Below are 16,608 nucleotides of genomic sequence, written 5' to 3'. Positions count from 1 at the left end.
TTTCCAGAGCTTTGGTGACTTAGCACTGACTCAGAGATGTGAGTCCTTTTGATGTCTTTGCATATTTTTCTTTTTTAAACCTACTGCAGCTTAACTTTGAATTCAGAACTTTTGCTTGCGTTGCACTCCCGGGTCAGTGCGACCGGGCTCGCGCTACCACAGGCAACCCATCACATGATTGCTTTTATAAACGTGTCAGGCTCAATATTCACACCTCTCAAGCAACTAACCCCTGCTGCATCTCCTGGAAAGCTGTTCAGAGCCATTCTCCTCCAATTGTTGAGAATCTTTTCTTTTGCAAGCTTCCTCTACAAGTGTGTTTCTAGTGATGTGTTTCTAAACTGACCTTGCATATTCCATTTTGATATAAAAGTGTGAAATAGCTTTTCGATCCCTTCTTAAGTGATGGTGTTTCCAGACTGGAATTGTTTTGGAGAGATGCTGTGTGGCAGAGTGTATGTCCTTGCACGTATGACAGCTGTGTAAGCTAAAGTGCATTTCTTGATTCAAGAGTGTAACTCTTGTTTAATCGATGGGGTGCATGGTTTGCTTATGCCAAAGGACAGAATTCCATTCATTTTCCTGGGAAAACATTTTTCTGTGTTATTTCACTGTGCTGTTGACCAACCTGTCTGCTCTTTCCAACAGTTGCACATATATCTGAAATGACTGTGATGGACTGTGACACTGGGGGAGAAAATTTGCCCCACAAGCATGTGTCTTAATGAAAACTGTATTAATATGTGGTTTAGTGGTTGTGGATAATTTTGATGTTAAATATTTTGCAGGTGATATAACGGCATTCGGTCACTTCTGTCACACTGTTGCGAACTGGTGTAAAGTTTAGATTAGTAACAGGTCATGACATAACAGCAGTATTTAAAGCCTCAAGGAAAACTTTGCAAAATGCGATATTTACGGACCGTTCTGTCAAAATCGCTCAGATTGTCACTACGTCTCTATTTTTGCTGCTGAAGATATTTGCATGGATATGAGCCTTTCTGGCTTGTGGATCCTCTGTTGTTCCACGGAGCCATGACGAACACTCAGCCCTGTGACAGAGCAGGGCTGTACCGGAGCATGCGGTATGGCAAAAGACACCTGAAGGTTGGCTGCACTTTGGTGTTCCCACTTGTGTTTAACCACTGTCAAATGTGATAATCACAGCATGGGAGAGCCTTCTGCCAGGCTTCCTCGCGTTTCTGAGGGGAGGGAGCAGAGCGTTTCTTTTCAAATAGTCGAGCGAGCATCAAAGCTGTTACCTTAGGCAAAACTAAAATTGAAGGATAACGTTTTAATTGCTTGAGAGACAGTGGGTTTAGGCTTTTATTCAACAAAGCACATGGAGTCTGTTGACTTCATTGGGAGTGTGGTATGTAAACCTAAGCATATGTTTAAGGTCTTTCTTGGGGTTTCCAAACAAGGCCCTTGGGAAGAGGGTTTCCTAACCTTCCCTGCATGGGAGGGGAAAAGGCACCGGGCTCTGTGCCTAAAGAAATCAAAGCACTTTATTTGCTACACCTCATTAGCGTAAAAAGTGACACTGAAACTGTGAGGAAGGGACCAGGGCCAAGGGGTGTCTCTTCTGCACATCTCTACAAGAATAAGCAATGTCCCACTGCCTGGGAAAGCGGAGAAGGGGACTGTGTCCCAGGTCTGCTCTCCCTCGCTGCTCGGTGGGGTGTCCTGTCCTTTGTCTGGGTCACGCAGGCAGATCAGCAAGGATTTCCTGCACTGATGAGGGAAGTTATTGCTGATTCATCAGTAACTGGTTCTTCTCCGGCCCCCAAACAGCTCCTGAGGTGGAAGAGGTCAAATCTAGCTCAATGTTACTTAATGTAGCGTGTGCACATGTTTTTATCCTGCGGCGACTTCTGCATCCTCAGCACAGTTGCTTTCAGATACAGCAACTTTCCTCGTTTTATGGAACCTGTAAGAGCCACAGCACGTTTTTGTAACTGCAGTTTAATTTTCAGGTTTTTTTAGTTTTCTGACTCATAGTCCTTTTCTCCAGAAACATAAAATGATTCATATGCCCAACCACTTAACTTCTTTTACATTTGAAAATGGCATTCATGCATGCTTAACGAGGGTGTTCCAAACCACTAAAACCATAATTTGCTTATGCTACATAATAAGGTTTGAATCCCTCAGAGACTTACGTAAATACTTTCAAGTTCATTGTAGGTTTTTGCAAATGGTGACTTAGAGCCAGAATGTCCACTGGCTTAGACTCAGTGGATCTTCATGGTCACCATAAGCTCTGACACAGCACCTGGGAAGAGAGAATGAGAAAGAAAAATGGAATTGCTGCTATATATCTGAGAAGAAAAGAATGCAGAAGAGGCTCTTTTATTGCTTTCACAGGGGTAAGAGTTGAATATTAAAGTGCATTAGAAAAAGAAGATGGAAAGAGAAGATGAAAAACATTTTTTTTCTTTCACTCAACTCCAGAATTTCTAAAATTAGACTCTCAGTGTCTTATCATTTTTATTGGAAAATATGAGGGAGAGATCCCTATGCTGGATAATTCAAAGCCCAGATAGATTTACTGATACTCAAAATATACAGTACTAGCTAGCACTGCCTTTTTAAAAGCTATTGCACTGTTACTCTGGCAATGCACATAATTTATTATTTTATTTTCAAAATGGAATAAAATAATATATGATGCTGGGGTTTTAATCTCTTAATCCAGATATTTTCTTCCAGATCTTCCAGGAACCACTTCAGATTATTTGATGTCCAAAAAAAACCCACATCTTTTTCATTTGTCTAACAGACAGAATTCTAAAAGCAGTAAAATCTTCCAATTTGAGATGAAATTTAATGAATCATGAATGCTTTTTGGAGCCACAGTTTCTGTTCTGAGAATCAGATTTCTGAAGAAGTCAAAAACCATAAAGTAGTGTTGCTTGCAGGCATCTGTTCGTTTTCAGATATGTTATTGCTTTGTCATATTCTGTGTTATTTTCACTTTGTTGTTGTTGTTGTGAAACAGGGTTTTTTGGTTACAATCTTCCTCTTCTTTGTTGCATAAAAAGGCAAATTCCCTTCTTCCTCCCTCAATTTCCAAGTAGAGAAAAAAAATAAAATAAGAGTTAATAAGATTCTGCTCTGGCAGTAATTTATAGCTCACTAATGCCAGTGAAAGAGTATAAATAAAACAATGCTGTTAGGAAAGGACCATGAACTGCCTGTCACGTGCATTGAGTTTTGCAGGAGCTGGAAGGCATTTGGCTTTTTATCATCAGAGCTGTTTTCTAGTCATGGATGTAGTCATTGGGTAACTGGCACCAGCCCTGACGCAGCTTCAGCAAGTGGGTCCCAATGCTCCCTCCCTCATGGTGCTGGTGTTCACACAACATTCCAGTAAAAGGAGCAGGAGCGTTGCTGGCCTTTCCAGAAGGTATAGCAGGGAGCCAGTGCTTCTTCAGATGCTTTTCCAGTGGTGGTGTGGATAAATATGGTTTGTGCTCTTGGTGTTGCTGTGTTCACGTGTCTGCTGATCTCTCCCAAGACAGTACTTGTTTCGGAGAGAGGCAATTGATGAAGCATCAGTGTGCTCATGAAAGGAAGTTACTATGGATGATCTGAGCTCCCATTCAACTTCTAAACAGGTGATGAGGATATATCCTAGGCTGTAAGAAGAAGATCTGTCATCCCCCTTAGAGGAGAATGATGGACTCCTGCAGAATGGGCTGAATGAGCAGGGAGCATGTCAGGGCTGAGGGTCTCTATGGTGCTCTTCCAGTTCAGTTTGCACAAGAAAGAGCTGCAATTGGTTTTGTAATAACTGGTCTGTGGTGTTTGCTTGTTGGCTTCTCTACTCTGTAGTCTTCGTTCCTCTGAAAGTTCATATGTTGCTTTATTTAGGGGCTACATTGCATCTAGGAGGAAATCTTTCAACATCAAAAATATGTCTGTCTTGGCAATTTATACATGAGCTGCTAGATTGGCATCTAGGTTACTTTAATCTTCAGAGCTGACCACCAAGAAGGAAAAAAATGTTTCTGTTGACCTCAACTTTTCCATAATTGGGAAGGAGATCTTGAGTCAGCAACATGCAATTTTGTTTTGATACCGAGTACTTGAACCATGGCCTTCTTTGGGAGCCCCTCAGGGAAACCTATAAAGTCCATGGTTGCAGCCTAGAAGAGCCACGTTTACATAATACAAACAGATTTCTCATTAGCAAACCAAATAGTAATGTTGTCTTACAGTTACTTTAAGCGGCCTTTTCTTCTTGAAGACAACCCTGTCATGGAAGGGATTTAACTGGCAGGGAAATAACGTGTTTTTACCTCGATTCGCTCAGTCATTGAATTTCAGCCAGAGATACACGGTCAGTTGAGTTTGGTATGAGTTTGTTCCCTGCCAGCGGGAACAGGCAGAAGACTTTTCCAGCACTGCCCTCCTGAGGTGCCTGGCCCTGGTCTCTGCTGGAGGATGCCTTGCCTAGGAATCAGGTCCCAGCTCTTAACAGCAGAGGAGGGTCACCCTGATGCCACCCAAATGAAACACAGCAAGGAGAGTGCTGCTGCCATCTTTTTGTCATCGTTTTTGTTGTTGTTTTTCAGAAACTTCAATAAAAAGGCGTGGTCGTTATGTTAAGGAGTTGGTTTTATGCCAACAACCAGTTCATTCTCTGTCATTGGCTTCTTTGTTCCAGCCAAAGAAGATGTGGCAGCAGAGAATGGTTATTGATTAGCTCATCCAGCACCTCCAGCTTGTGCCGCAGCGCTCTGGGCAGCGGCTAGGTGGCACGCACAAGGCTGCTGAGAAGGCGACAGTCTTATGCGTAGAAAATCATTAATAAATACAGTAAGGACCAGCCTTCACTGTGCACAGCTTTGCAAGTGAAGTTGACTGGAATGGGCAGAGTGGCATGAAACTATGAAAACAGACGTCAAGGCCAGCACAAGAAAATAAAGAGAAGACATGGAAGACATCCTGGAGTGTGGCAGTGCTCTCCTTTGGTTTCCATATGTAGCGTTTGTTTCTCTGTTTAGCACATTGCCTTGGAAATCATGAGGAACTATCCTTTCTAATTACAGCCATCACCGTTATTTCTCTTTTAAAATTAATCTTGGATCTCCTCCATCCTGCCTTGCTGCTCCTCTGCCTCACAGAGCAAGAGTTAAGAGCTCTGTCTCTGGGCCCTTTCCCATAGCGCCTGCTCCCTTGTTTCACTGACCAAAAAGCAGTTAGCCCTGTGCAGGATCTTCCCTGGCACATCAAAATCACATCACACACAGCTGGGTTTGGGGTTTATTACAGGTGCAAAGCAGGCATGCAAAGAGATGCCAAACTATCAATCCTTCTGGCAACCGTGACTTTACAGTCTTAGTTTCAGGCTGGGTAAAAATACACTCTAGATGCATGCCTGGGTAAAACTAGGCAGGTTTGACTGTCTACTGCTCAGAGATTTCAGGATCTGACAGGCAAGATGTCCAGAAGTCGGAATAGTAAGTCAGGCTCCTACAGCAAGAGTTTCCCAGGAGGGAGACTGTGGGATTCTCCTGCACTGAGCTCATGAAGCATGCAAAGTTAAGCATTTGCAGAAATTGGTATAAATAAAATGACTATCAGAAAGGGTATGTTAAGAATTACCAGAAAAGTAATATTTCTGGGATTCTCCCAAGTGTTTATACCCAGTAATGCAACTGCTTTACCTCACACACTTTGATGCTCAAAGGGCTGGAAGTTGGGCAGGAATTTCAGCCTCTCCTGTTGCTGTTGATTCAGAAAGCATTTTAAATTGCAGACTCATCCAGCAATGCAAACTACAGGCATAAAAAGAATAAAAATCTCTGAATTAAAGTGGAGGCTATATGAGGTACAATTGTACCGTAATTTTCTATTAAAGTCGACGTCATGTTGGGCTTTGGATTCCTGAGCACAATGAGGAATGTTTTGGAAAGTGGAAATTGGATTATGACTTCTGTTTCCTTTCCAGGGAAGCATGCGAAGCACATTACAGAGCAAGGGAAGGTCATGGCTGCAGGGAACAGGACGGGATGTCTGAGAGGGAAAGGTGGGGTGAGAGGAGGTGCTGCAAAACAAGGACAGAGAAGCAGCAGGAGAGCACAAGGTTGAAAAGTGGTAACTGGAAACCTTGCAAATCTTAATCAGAATTCCTTCACATAGAAGGTCAAAAAAAAAGCTTCCACTTACCCACTTCCTCCTCCCCAGTTAGTTCTGTATTTCTGACTTAGTGTTTCAAAACCAGCATCTGCATTAGCTCGTATTAGTCTGATGAAAATGCTGGACAGGACGGGACTGATCAAAATGTATCTGCTTAGCCCTGATCAGTTAATAACACCACTGTGTATTACGTATTGTGCTCGTTATACTGCAGCACGCACCTCCCCGCTATATATCATGCATCATTCCCTCTGTTCATAAAACTGAGTTTCTGAGGCAGGCCTGCACTGAGTCTGAAGCAGGGCAGATGCTGTGTCATCCCCCCCTCCACCCCCTCTGTCTGGGGCAACAGGAGCATCTCAGGCCTGTTGCACACAAGCAGGGAAAGCAGTTTGGGATCCAGCTAGAGGAAGAGCCCACTCTTTCTACTGTAGCAGCTCCATTAGCCTTCCTAGCATTGCTTATTTGAAACATTTTGCAGCACTGCTGGCCAAGCAGCACTTCCAGCAGTGTGCTGGGGAGAAAAGCATATGGTTTGGCATAAAGGAAGTAAGCATAAAACATCTACATATTTCTCAAAAGGCAAATTGTCTAAAAAGTCTGTCCAATGATAGCCCAAACCAGAACAAGCTGTAATTATGTATCCTTTTGGTTTGCAGTTTATATGGTTTTCTCTCTGGTTTTGCAAGTGTGCTGCAGTTACGCCTCAGTGGCTCAGCAGCATTTGAATAAGCTGTAGAAGATACCCTATTGCTCAGGCACTGGCAATACCAAAAGACAGAACATATGATCCTTTAACTCTTTGCAAGATTATGTAGCTTAACAACATGGAGGAGTCTCAAAGTGATGAACTGTCCGCAAGGAGCTGGGAAGAGGGAGGTCATGAACTGGGATGATTACTCACTACCTTTTCATTGTACATCTGCTACTCAGGATATTTTGGTTCTTGAGTTAATAATCTTTCAAACATAACAAGGTAGAGAGGGAACGGCACAGAGGAAACTATTTGGAAGGAATTAAACATTAACAGCTCACCTTGAATACAACCAAGTAGGAGCAAAAGAAGGGAAGTACTGTCTAAGTACAGTCGGTACCCAGTTTCAACAGGCAGGCGGGATTTGTTTACAGACACAGAGAATCATCTCCGTCCTCCCTGTGGTAAATCATGTATTTAAAGGAAGTACTAGTAGGAATTTTGTCTAAGTGCAACTTGCAAAGTAAAACCTCAAAGTCAAGCCTGGTCCATTTGAGTTGCTACTCTGTAAACCAATTATTTAATTTAAACCAGGAGGCAGCAGCTAGCTGACTGTTTAACTGATTCTCTAGTTGGATGGCTTTTCAGTTAACACTAACCTGACGGCTGCATTCGAGGACTGTAAAACTCTGGTGGTGAGAGGGCTACTGGCTCAGCCATGGGGTACCCCAGCTAATTCAGTCACTCCTCCATCAGCTTTTGCCATGGGGTACCCCAGCTGTCAAGCCAAAATGCCCTGGGTGGCAATGCCAGTCTCTTAGTGGATCACTTACTATGTGTTTTTGTCCTTATGAAAATAAAAGGACAACTGTAGAGAGTAGCGAATGTCCCAGAATGAGTCTTCCTGCCTTGGCAGTGGCAGGAGAAAATGGGGCACAACCCCACCGCACTTCTGCTGATGGTCCAAGTAACCCAGGGTTTGCCAATCAAATTAAATAAATAGCCCAACACCCCCTCCCTCCAAGTAAAATCAAGTCTGATTGAGAGTCCGAAGAGTACATTTTTCGAAATGTCAGTGGCTGGATCAGAAGATCAAACAGCATTGATTTTTTAAAATTTTATTTCATCTCAGAGAATGAGTTTTAAAAAATCCCTTATCAGCTTCTTTTTGGATGCCTGAAAGGGGAAAAAATTAAAGGGTGTTTATTAGTATTAGGAGTAGTATTCCAAAATGCATTGCATGCTTTATTATTAATATTATTCCAGAGATGCAGAGCCAGCAAATCATAGATACAGAGACTTGGCAATAAATTAATTGGAGAACTAAAAAAGTACTGGAAATTAGGAAAGATGATGAGGTGGAAGAGATCAGCTGAGCAGAGTGAAGACTGAGAGTGGCACGTCTTTCTTGCACTAATATGGTAATGAAATATAGCAAAGGCAGAGTGGGAATACTGATCTTCGCATGCTTTTAATGACTTCTTGCCATACTCGGTCAAATTTCTGTAAAATTGCTAATGTGAGCTATTACAGGATGAAAAGACCTTTATGCCAATATAAATGCCTCTCTGGTGCGGAGCTCTGCGACTTCTGCAATGATAGTTTCTAAATTGATACAGCGTAACGGAGGGAGCTGGGTTTTGGAAAAGCTGGTGGCTGCAGTTCCGCTGTGCTAGATCTTTAGCTTCTGACCTCAGTGGAGAACATGGGTCCAGGCAGGAGATCCTGGGCCCGTAAATGGTATGTGATGTGTACAGGGAAAAACAATCCAAATTCCCACATGGATTGATGGGTTCTGGGCTGACATTACCTGCCAGAGGAGACAGTTCTTCAGATTCACTGCTTCGGGGGGATTGGACTGGATGATCTTTCAAGGTCAAGTCCCTGACATTCTGTGATTCTGTGATGTGTAACTAAGCTGGGGAGCTGTTTGCCATGAAGCTGTGGATGCTAAAATTCGCGTGAGCTCAGGATGAGGCTGAGCAGGTTTGCAGAGGAGAAGTCAACTGAGTGATACTGCGTCACACAGTTGCTGAGCTGCAAAACATTGAAGAAGGTCAGGAGAGAAAATTTTCTCTCTCATGCTTTTCTGGAGGCATCTTTTTGGCTGCATGCTCCTAGTAGCTTCTCCAGTCAAAGAAAGCCTCTAAAGGTGTTCCAGAGAGGAAAACAGGAATCAAGAGAAACCATCTGCTTGTAAAATACAACAAATGCAAAATGTGCAGGAGTGTGAGGGTCATAAGACCCAAAGATGAAAAGTTGGGGGTGTGGGGTGAGCCAGCAGAGTGCCAGGCAGCACCTACTCCCTCCAAGGCACCCAGGGGGCAAGGAGTGCTGCCAGGTGGGGACTTGCAAATGGAAACTGTCCCCATAGCATCCTCGGAGGAGAACGCCGCCAGGAGCTGGGGCTTTCTTGGCACAATGAGTAGGTGCAGGTGTGGGGCATGAGTACAAACGTGAGGGGAGGAGGGCAACCCATGCCTCAGCAGGAGAGTTTTGGGGAGAGGCCAAAGCAGCACCGGGATGTAAGGACGTGGCTGGAGGTCTCTGGTGCAGCGAGGTCAGGCTGGCGGGCATATCTTCACCTCTGCATCGCCTGGTTTGCCCTGGCCCTTCCCTGGGGCCAGACCCATGTGTGTCACTGTGCTGAGAACACTTCAGAGGCAGGAGGAGGGCAGGGGAACACACTCCACAGCATCCCTCAACCACAGTGGTGCAGGGAGTTTTTGGGACATGCACTTCACTGGAGACGGGATCCCTGGGTTGGAAGCAGGGGCAGAGGAGGCAGACTCAGGAGAGACTATCTTGGTGGTGGTGGGATTAAGACAGTTTGCATTACTTTATGTGGGCTTTCTGGAAAAGCTGACCGAAAGGTGTTTTTCTTTTCTTTGCAGTTTTGTACTATTAAACCAGGCTCCCCGGCAAAGTTTTATGCATCTCACCATACCACATGTGAAGTTAGGGCAGATCCCAAGAAGAAAAAACAAAGGCCAACGAACTACAGAGTCCCTGCCACACAGCCATGAAGGTCATATATATATCTGGCTCCCAAATTTTGGCAATGCATTTAAAAATTGGTGCCTATTCAGTAATCGTTCTTCCTCCAGGAAACGCTGACCTATTGAACCAGAAGACTGAACCTCTGAGATCCAGTGCCTCTGAAGTGGAAATGACTGTGGAGGCCGTATTCACCTTGAGCAAATTTGACATGAATTTTACTTGCCTAAATCCCAAATTAGTAACCGTCTGGAAGGGAAGAGGCTCTGAATGAAGTCCATTCCCACTCATTAAGACCCGAAGGAGCAGGGCTGCTCTGCAGTCTCTCTCCTTTTCTCCAGTCATCTCAACCCTAGCCATCACAGGCTGGAGCAACCGCTGGTGGCGCCTCTGCCACTTGTGTAAAACACCCAAGTTACCAGTTCCCCGAAGAATGATTCCTCTGACTCTGGGCACCTCAGCTGTGCCAGCTTAAAGAGCAATTAGAGCCCTGCCTGGCTCCAGTATCACCAAGGCCTTGGTGCCACCCAGTAAAGGACCTGATCCCCTGCACAGGACGCTGCTGGGCCAGGAATGTTGAGCTGTGAATGGGATTTACATTCTTTCCAGAGGAATGTTGCTAAAAGCAGGTGGAAAGCTGCTTCTTCAAATATCTGATTTTTACCCTGACAATGTCTCTTGACATTTCCACAGCTTTAAAATTACTTTTCCCTCTCTCCATCTTTACTTTTCTGTGCATTGCTTTTCTGTGGCAGTCTTTTCCTCTTCATTGGCTTTGCTTCTGTAAAGGACTTTGCATCATGTTTTCCTTTAAATTGTTCCATTTAAAAATTTTACCTTTATTTCAGACTTCCTAGTTGCTGTGTGACTCTGCTGTGTGGTTTCTAGGTCTTCTTTTGCTTTACAGTACCCTTTTTCTCTTAGGTATTTTCCCTTGAGCAGCTCTACAACAGCAATAGCATGAAAAATCGCTCTATTCTTCTGTGTCTCTATACAGAAGTCTAAAATATCAGTGAGAGAGAGAAAGCAAGCTTTTTTTTTTTTTTTAATATAAAATAAGGGATATCTACTTACCGGATATTTATTTTCAGAAATTCCATAGTAACACAAAGAGAAACTCTGCCATATTTTATAAAAAAGTACATGCTTGTTTTTCTTTGTAAGTTCTAGTCATACCACAAGCTTTCCACAAAAAGAACAAGTATTTATTTTTGTGCTGTGTGCCCAGAACAGCTACTGCATGACTGTCGTCCTGCTGGGATTTGGTGCTGAGGAGGTGCAGCTCAATGTTCAGAGGCAGAGCGTTCCTCATTTTACTGGGGGCTGTTGTGAGTGGCAGGGGCTACAGGTCTCTGAATTGGATGGGTTTAAGCTATAACTCACCATCAGAGAGTGGTATAACGTTACATATGTCCTGTTATATATATTTGGCAAGATGCATCTCCTGAAGTCCTTTCGAACAGATCCTTTTCAACTCAAACACTTGATTCCTGGAACAGTTTCACATACATATCACTGGGTCTGGTCTGAAGCCCACTGAGGCCAGCAAAGCGCTCTTCTGCTGGTATTTGGTCAGGCTGCAACTGGATTTAAAGAATGACCTACATCTTTTGCTCCGTATCTCAGGCTTTCTTTGTGTAACCATCCATAGGTGGCCTAAATTTATCACTGCAGTGTGAAAACCCGAATCCATGAGCAGCAGTGGGTCTAGTTATTTAAACCGCTTTTTGTCCTTGCTTGCATTTACCAGTTTTGTCAGCAAAGCTGAAGCTGGCGAATATTTTCTTTGGTGACCATTTTTGCTTCTGGTTCATGGCTATAGCAGCAGGAGCTATGGTGGGGACCAGCAAATGAGTGCTTTAGTGGATATTTGTTATTTTGCTTGCTGACCTAGATTTGTTAGCCTAGCTGAAGTGGTTTTTGCTTTCTAGTATAGTTGTGTTTAAACTGAGAGGCCTTTTCCAACTTGGAAGTTTTGCCAGTCGAAGTCAGCTCTTTTTGAATTTCAGATGCAAACAGATGCAGAGGGGCTTTTTACAGCTGTGTCTTGCCATGATGCTGTTCTTTGCAGAGGTAAGACAGTGCCAGTCAGCCAACACCTCCAAAGGGTCACTAGGAAAAACTATAGGACTGCAGGTAAGTCCTCAGATCTCAGTTCTGTCACCCAAAGCAGGCTGGCAGGTGTGTAAGGATCTGCTTAATATCTGAGGAAAGATGGAAACTCCTCTTAAAGATGGTATCGGACCTTTTGTCATCTTTTTTTCTTGTGAACAAACAGTCTTCCTTCTTAGGCAAAATATCACAGAATCAACACTTAAATTAGTGAAGGGGTGTTGCTTTGGAGCAGTTCATGCAGAAGGGGAAGGTGGGCTTTCGGTGTGAGGCTGGGGTGTCTGGCAGGCACTGGTGCATGAAGATTGCAACCCATCACTCAGGGCAGATGACCAAATGGCATATGACTGACCACTTCTGGAACTAATGACTTTGGAGACAGCTGAGACAAACACTATTTAAACTGTGTTTGAAATGGGCTTTTTAAATCAAAGAACTTGTAATTTAGCACTGGGAAAGTAACATGTGCTGTGTGTTACCCACTTCTGTCAGACTCTAGGATGGAGGTTGGGTGTTCCTCAGGGTGCAGCTGGTTAGAAGTACAGGAAACTGTTGTGGTTTCTGGGATGTGAGCTGATCAGCCAGGCAGAGCATACCTGGGATGCAGGAGCTGGGCAGCAGTGGGCCATGTACAAAGCAGAAATGCAATGCTGGAGCCGAGGCCAGCAGTCAGCAGCGGCTGGTTCTGCTTCTTCCACCTGGAAGAGGGATTATTTCAGCGAAACGGAGTTCCCCATGACTCTGCGATGCAGTGCTCCCAGTGAAGGGCACAGCAATTCATCCACTAAATGTATGGAGCAAAAGCAGTAGCAGTTCACTGTTGTTCATATTTGGGGTACGTTACTCCTGATTTTTTAATTGTAGGTATTACAAGGAAACTTTCTGCAATGAAGAGAGTATTGTGTTAAAGTGTCTGCTAAATCAAACTGTTTTCCCATACAGTAGTTTCTCTCAAGGTAGCGATAATGTTTCCAGAGAGAGCAGGATGGCAAAACTGAACGTCTCTTGGTCACATCTTCAAAGAGCATCGGACTATCTTTTTTTTAGAGCCAAACTATTGGGAACGCAGCGGGGTGGGGAGGTTGTTTCTCAGTTACTCATGGTGGTTAATAGTGAAGCACTTGATCACATCAGTGTTTAGAGTTACTGGCTTTATGGCCAGGTGCTTGCTGGCATGAGTTAAGGTTTCATAAATTAGGCCTTTATATATTTTGGAAAATGTTAACAGGTTTACTCTCCTTGCACACTCTTCACTCATTGCTGCATAACAGCAGAGAGCAATTTAGCTCCCTGGCAATGTATTTTAGTAAGACAGCAAATTGTCTCTGTTTACTTATGCTATATAATTCTGTAATTGCACTGCATATCTTAACCAAGCTGCTGAATAGTTGGGGTCTAAAAACAAGCTCTTAAATTCATGTTTAGGTTCCTAAATAGAAGGTCTGATTTTTCAAGTGTTGAGTCCATCCTGACTCTTGCAGGCACTTTGGAAGCCAGGAGGCTAACAGCATTTTGAAAACCAGGCCTCCTCCTGCTTATTCCCACGCCTGTATGGGGAAGCCAAACTATTGTTTTAGATACCTTTTCATATTTGTCTTTGTAGTATTGCAGTGCCTGTTTTATTTTCCGCATTGCAATAATTCCTAGTGAAACTTATTCTTGTTGACAAACTATCAGTTTGGATTGATTAAAATGTCCAGCAGAAAAGTTGCCAGCAAGGTTGCTATTTGAAATTTTTTCTGGAAGATGAAGAGATACACCGAGTAAGAATATTTCTGGCAAGTCACTGAGTTTTTTTCATAAAAGGGCAGGCTATAAATACCATCTTTCATATAACATATGCTGCACTGCCAATGCCTGACAACAAACCTGAATGAGCTAGGGTTCATCAAAAAGGCTGATTTTGCCCTCAGTATTATTGGGAGCTCTTCAGTGCCGCTTGGTGAGGTTTTTTTTCCTGTGTGTCAGGGCTATAAGGCTCCCTTTCCTTTCTCTATATGATTTCAAGGAAAGTCTGATTCATTACTTCAGGGGCTGAGCTAAATTCTTTCCTCTGGACTGTCTGAAAAGAAATCGTTTAAGCCTCAAATACTTATGCTGGCTGCAGCAGCAGATGTGTGAAAGAGTGGGCATTTGCTTTGCTTCTTGCTGCTCATCCTCAAGAAGAGGAGGCTCTCCTTAATCTGTGGGCTCAGAAGCACAGCAGAAGGACTTTTTGACCTAAGATAAAACAATGACAAAACCATTCCTGTGGAAGCACAGCATGCAGGCACTTTGGGATGCTTCTGGAATATATTACTGAGGATAACTTAGTCTTTCTTTAGAAAAGAAAGTCATACCAATGCCTTTAGGGAAAAAAAAAAATCTTGTGTGATGAGTGGAAAAGGAATAAATTATTCTTGGTAATATTTAAAAATTGTTAAATTCTAAAGGCCCTGGAATGGGAGGACTTAACATAGGGCAAATCAGCAGTGTGAGCTGGCATGATTGCAAAGGCAACTTTGAAAGAGTTTCTCATTTTGGTTTCAGAGATCTTTGATTTCTTCTATTCAGATGCCCTGATGGATCAAAATTTGCAGCATTTTCAGTCATCCGTATGCACTTTTTTTGCTTAAATGGGAGCCACTCCTGAGAAAAAGGTTTTGTTTTGTAAATATTATTTGGCTGAGACTGACTGCATGTTTTCATTCCCCTTGCAGAGGCACAGCGATAGCTGGAATTGTTTTCGGTATAGTATTTATAATGGGAGTGATTGCTGGGATTGCCATCTGTATCTGCATGTGCATGAAGAACAACCGCGGGACTCGAGTGGGGGTCATCCGAACTACGCACATCAACACTATCAGCACGTACCCAGGTAAGAAAGCGAAATGACGCCCCTGCAAGGGTGCCTGCAGCCATGGGAGGGGTGTATCTTTGGACTGTGATGGCTCCGCAGTGAATGGGGGATGCGGATAGAGCAGGCAGCTCTTCTCAGTCCGGAGGGGATCAGCACGACTCCCTGCTGAGAAGCGCAAGGCAGCTCAGCGTGCGCAGCATTTGTCAGTGCAGCAGTCTGCCTGGGATAATTGATTCAGCTGCTCAGTGGGCTAATGAGGTCTGGCTGGGTGCCACACACACACAGCTGTATGACTGGTGGTGCCCACAGCAGCTCATTGAGACCTCTCTCGGGGCGATACTGCATTGTGCAGGACAGACCTTCTCCCTGCACCAGAGGCTGTCTGGCAGCAGATCAGTTGTTCGTCTTTTGTGTTCCGGTTCTTGTATTTGCTCTCATTCATGTGCAGTCAACTCTCTTTCATTGTCTGATACAATGGGGACCCGACATACCACATCGAGGGGAAAACCTGGACAATAAGGTCTGTGGATTGTAGTGCAAAGGTTTCGAGTGGTGCCATGTGGAGTCTAATGCAGCCCAAGCTTACTGGTGCTCATCTGGAGCTCACAGGCACTGCTGGGTGCTGCAGGATCCCGGATGACTCCTACAAAGACACAGAGGCATCTCTGCAGTGTGTTCGCTGCTGTGTGTCCCAGGAGGGACCACTGGCTGACACGCACCGCTGGACCCGAGCTAGCTCTCTGCATCTGCCTGGGACCGTGCCTGGACAGACAGGAACAGTGCAGAGATGTCTGTTGTGCCTAGGTCAAAGTCAGCTGAGATCTGGCAGTGTTTGTTAGCTCTGGCTTAGTGTTGAACCTGCTCAATACAGGCCTGTCTGTAGGTTTACATTGTTTTGGTGTAATGGTTTTTTAGGTGCAGGGCAGCAGCAGGGGAGGCACAGAGCCTAAATCGGATCTGGCACTGAGCTTACAGGCTGTCACAGGCTCTGGGGCATCCCAGGGGACAGTAGGGACCCCTGATGGGTCTGCTGCAGTGGAGTTATATCCACAGTGAGTGGGAACTGGTACCTCAGGCTGTACCTGAGCTAGCTTTGTGCAGAGGCACTCCCTGTACCACACTTGTCACAGAATCACAGAATGGTTGGAACTGGAAGGGACCTCTGGAGATCATCTAGTCCAACCCACCTGCTAAAGCATGTTCACCCAGAGTAGATCACACAGGAGCGTGTCCAGGTGAGTCTTGAATGTCTCCAGAGAAGGAGACTCCACAGCCTCTCTGGGCAGCCTGTTCCAGTGCTCTGGCACCCTCAAAGTAAGGAAGTTTCTCCTCATATTCAGATGGAACCTCCTGTGCTTCAGTCTGTGCCCATTGCCCCTCATCCTGCTGTTGGGCACCACTGAAAGGAGTCTGGTCCCGTCCTCTTGACATCCATCCTTGAGATATTTATAAACACTGATGAGATCCCCTCTCACCTTTCTCTTCTCCAGGCTGAACAGACCGAGCTTTCTCAGTCTCTCCTCATAGGAAATGTGCTCTAGACCCCTAGTCATCTTCATAGCCCACCAATCATCTTGTCAGCTCCCACCAGTCTAGGACTGGGGTACAGGAGCCCCGAAGGTGGATCTGCATGGAGCCAGCTGGGGTCTGCAAGGCTTACTTGTCTGAGCTCCCGCCACATGAAAGTGACCACCTTGTTGAAGGGCAAAGCTGACCCTGGAAGTATCATAACAGTGTTTATGCAATGCAGCTACATCTCTGCTTCAGTGATACTTAATTACAAATACAGGACCAATAGTCTTCAGATAACTTAAGAGTT

General features: G+C 44.4%; 1 protein-coding gene across 1 annotated transcript in view; it reads left to right on the top strand.

The window, feature by feature from the left end:
- Positions 1 to 16,608, top strand: part of CYYR1 (cysteine and tyrosine rich 1) — a 60,939-nt gene that overhangs the window by 39,541 nt on the left and 4,790 nt on the right. The window contains exon 3 of the mRNA XM_065862651.2: positions 14,650 to 14,807. Within this exon, the coding sequence (XP_065718723.1) occupies positions 14,650 to 14,807 (158 nt within the window). The remainder of the gene's footprint in view (positions 1 to 14,649; positions 14,808 to 16,608) is intronic.

The sequence above is a fragment of the Patagioenas fasciata genome, chromosome 1 (genome assembly GCF_037038585.1).
Source record: "Patagioenas fasciata isolate bPatFas1 chromosome 1, bPatFas1.hap1, whole genome shotgun sequence".
In the NCBI taxonomy this organism is placed as follows: domain Eukaryota; kingdom Metazoa; phylum Chordata; class Aves; order Columbiformes; family Columbidae; genus Patagioenas; species Patagioenas fasciata.
The sequence above is the reverse complement of the archived record's forward strand: the minus strand, read 5'-3'. Positions and strand labels throughout refer to the sequence as shown.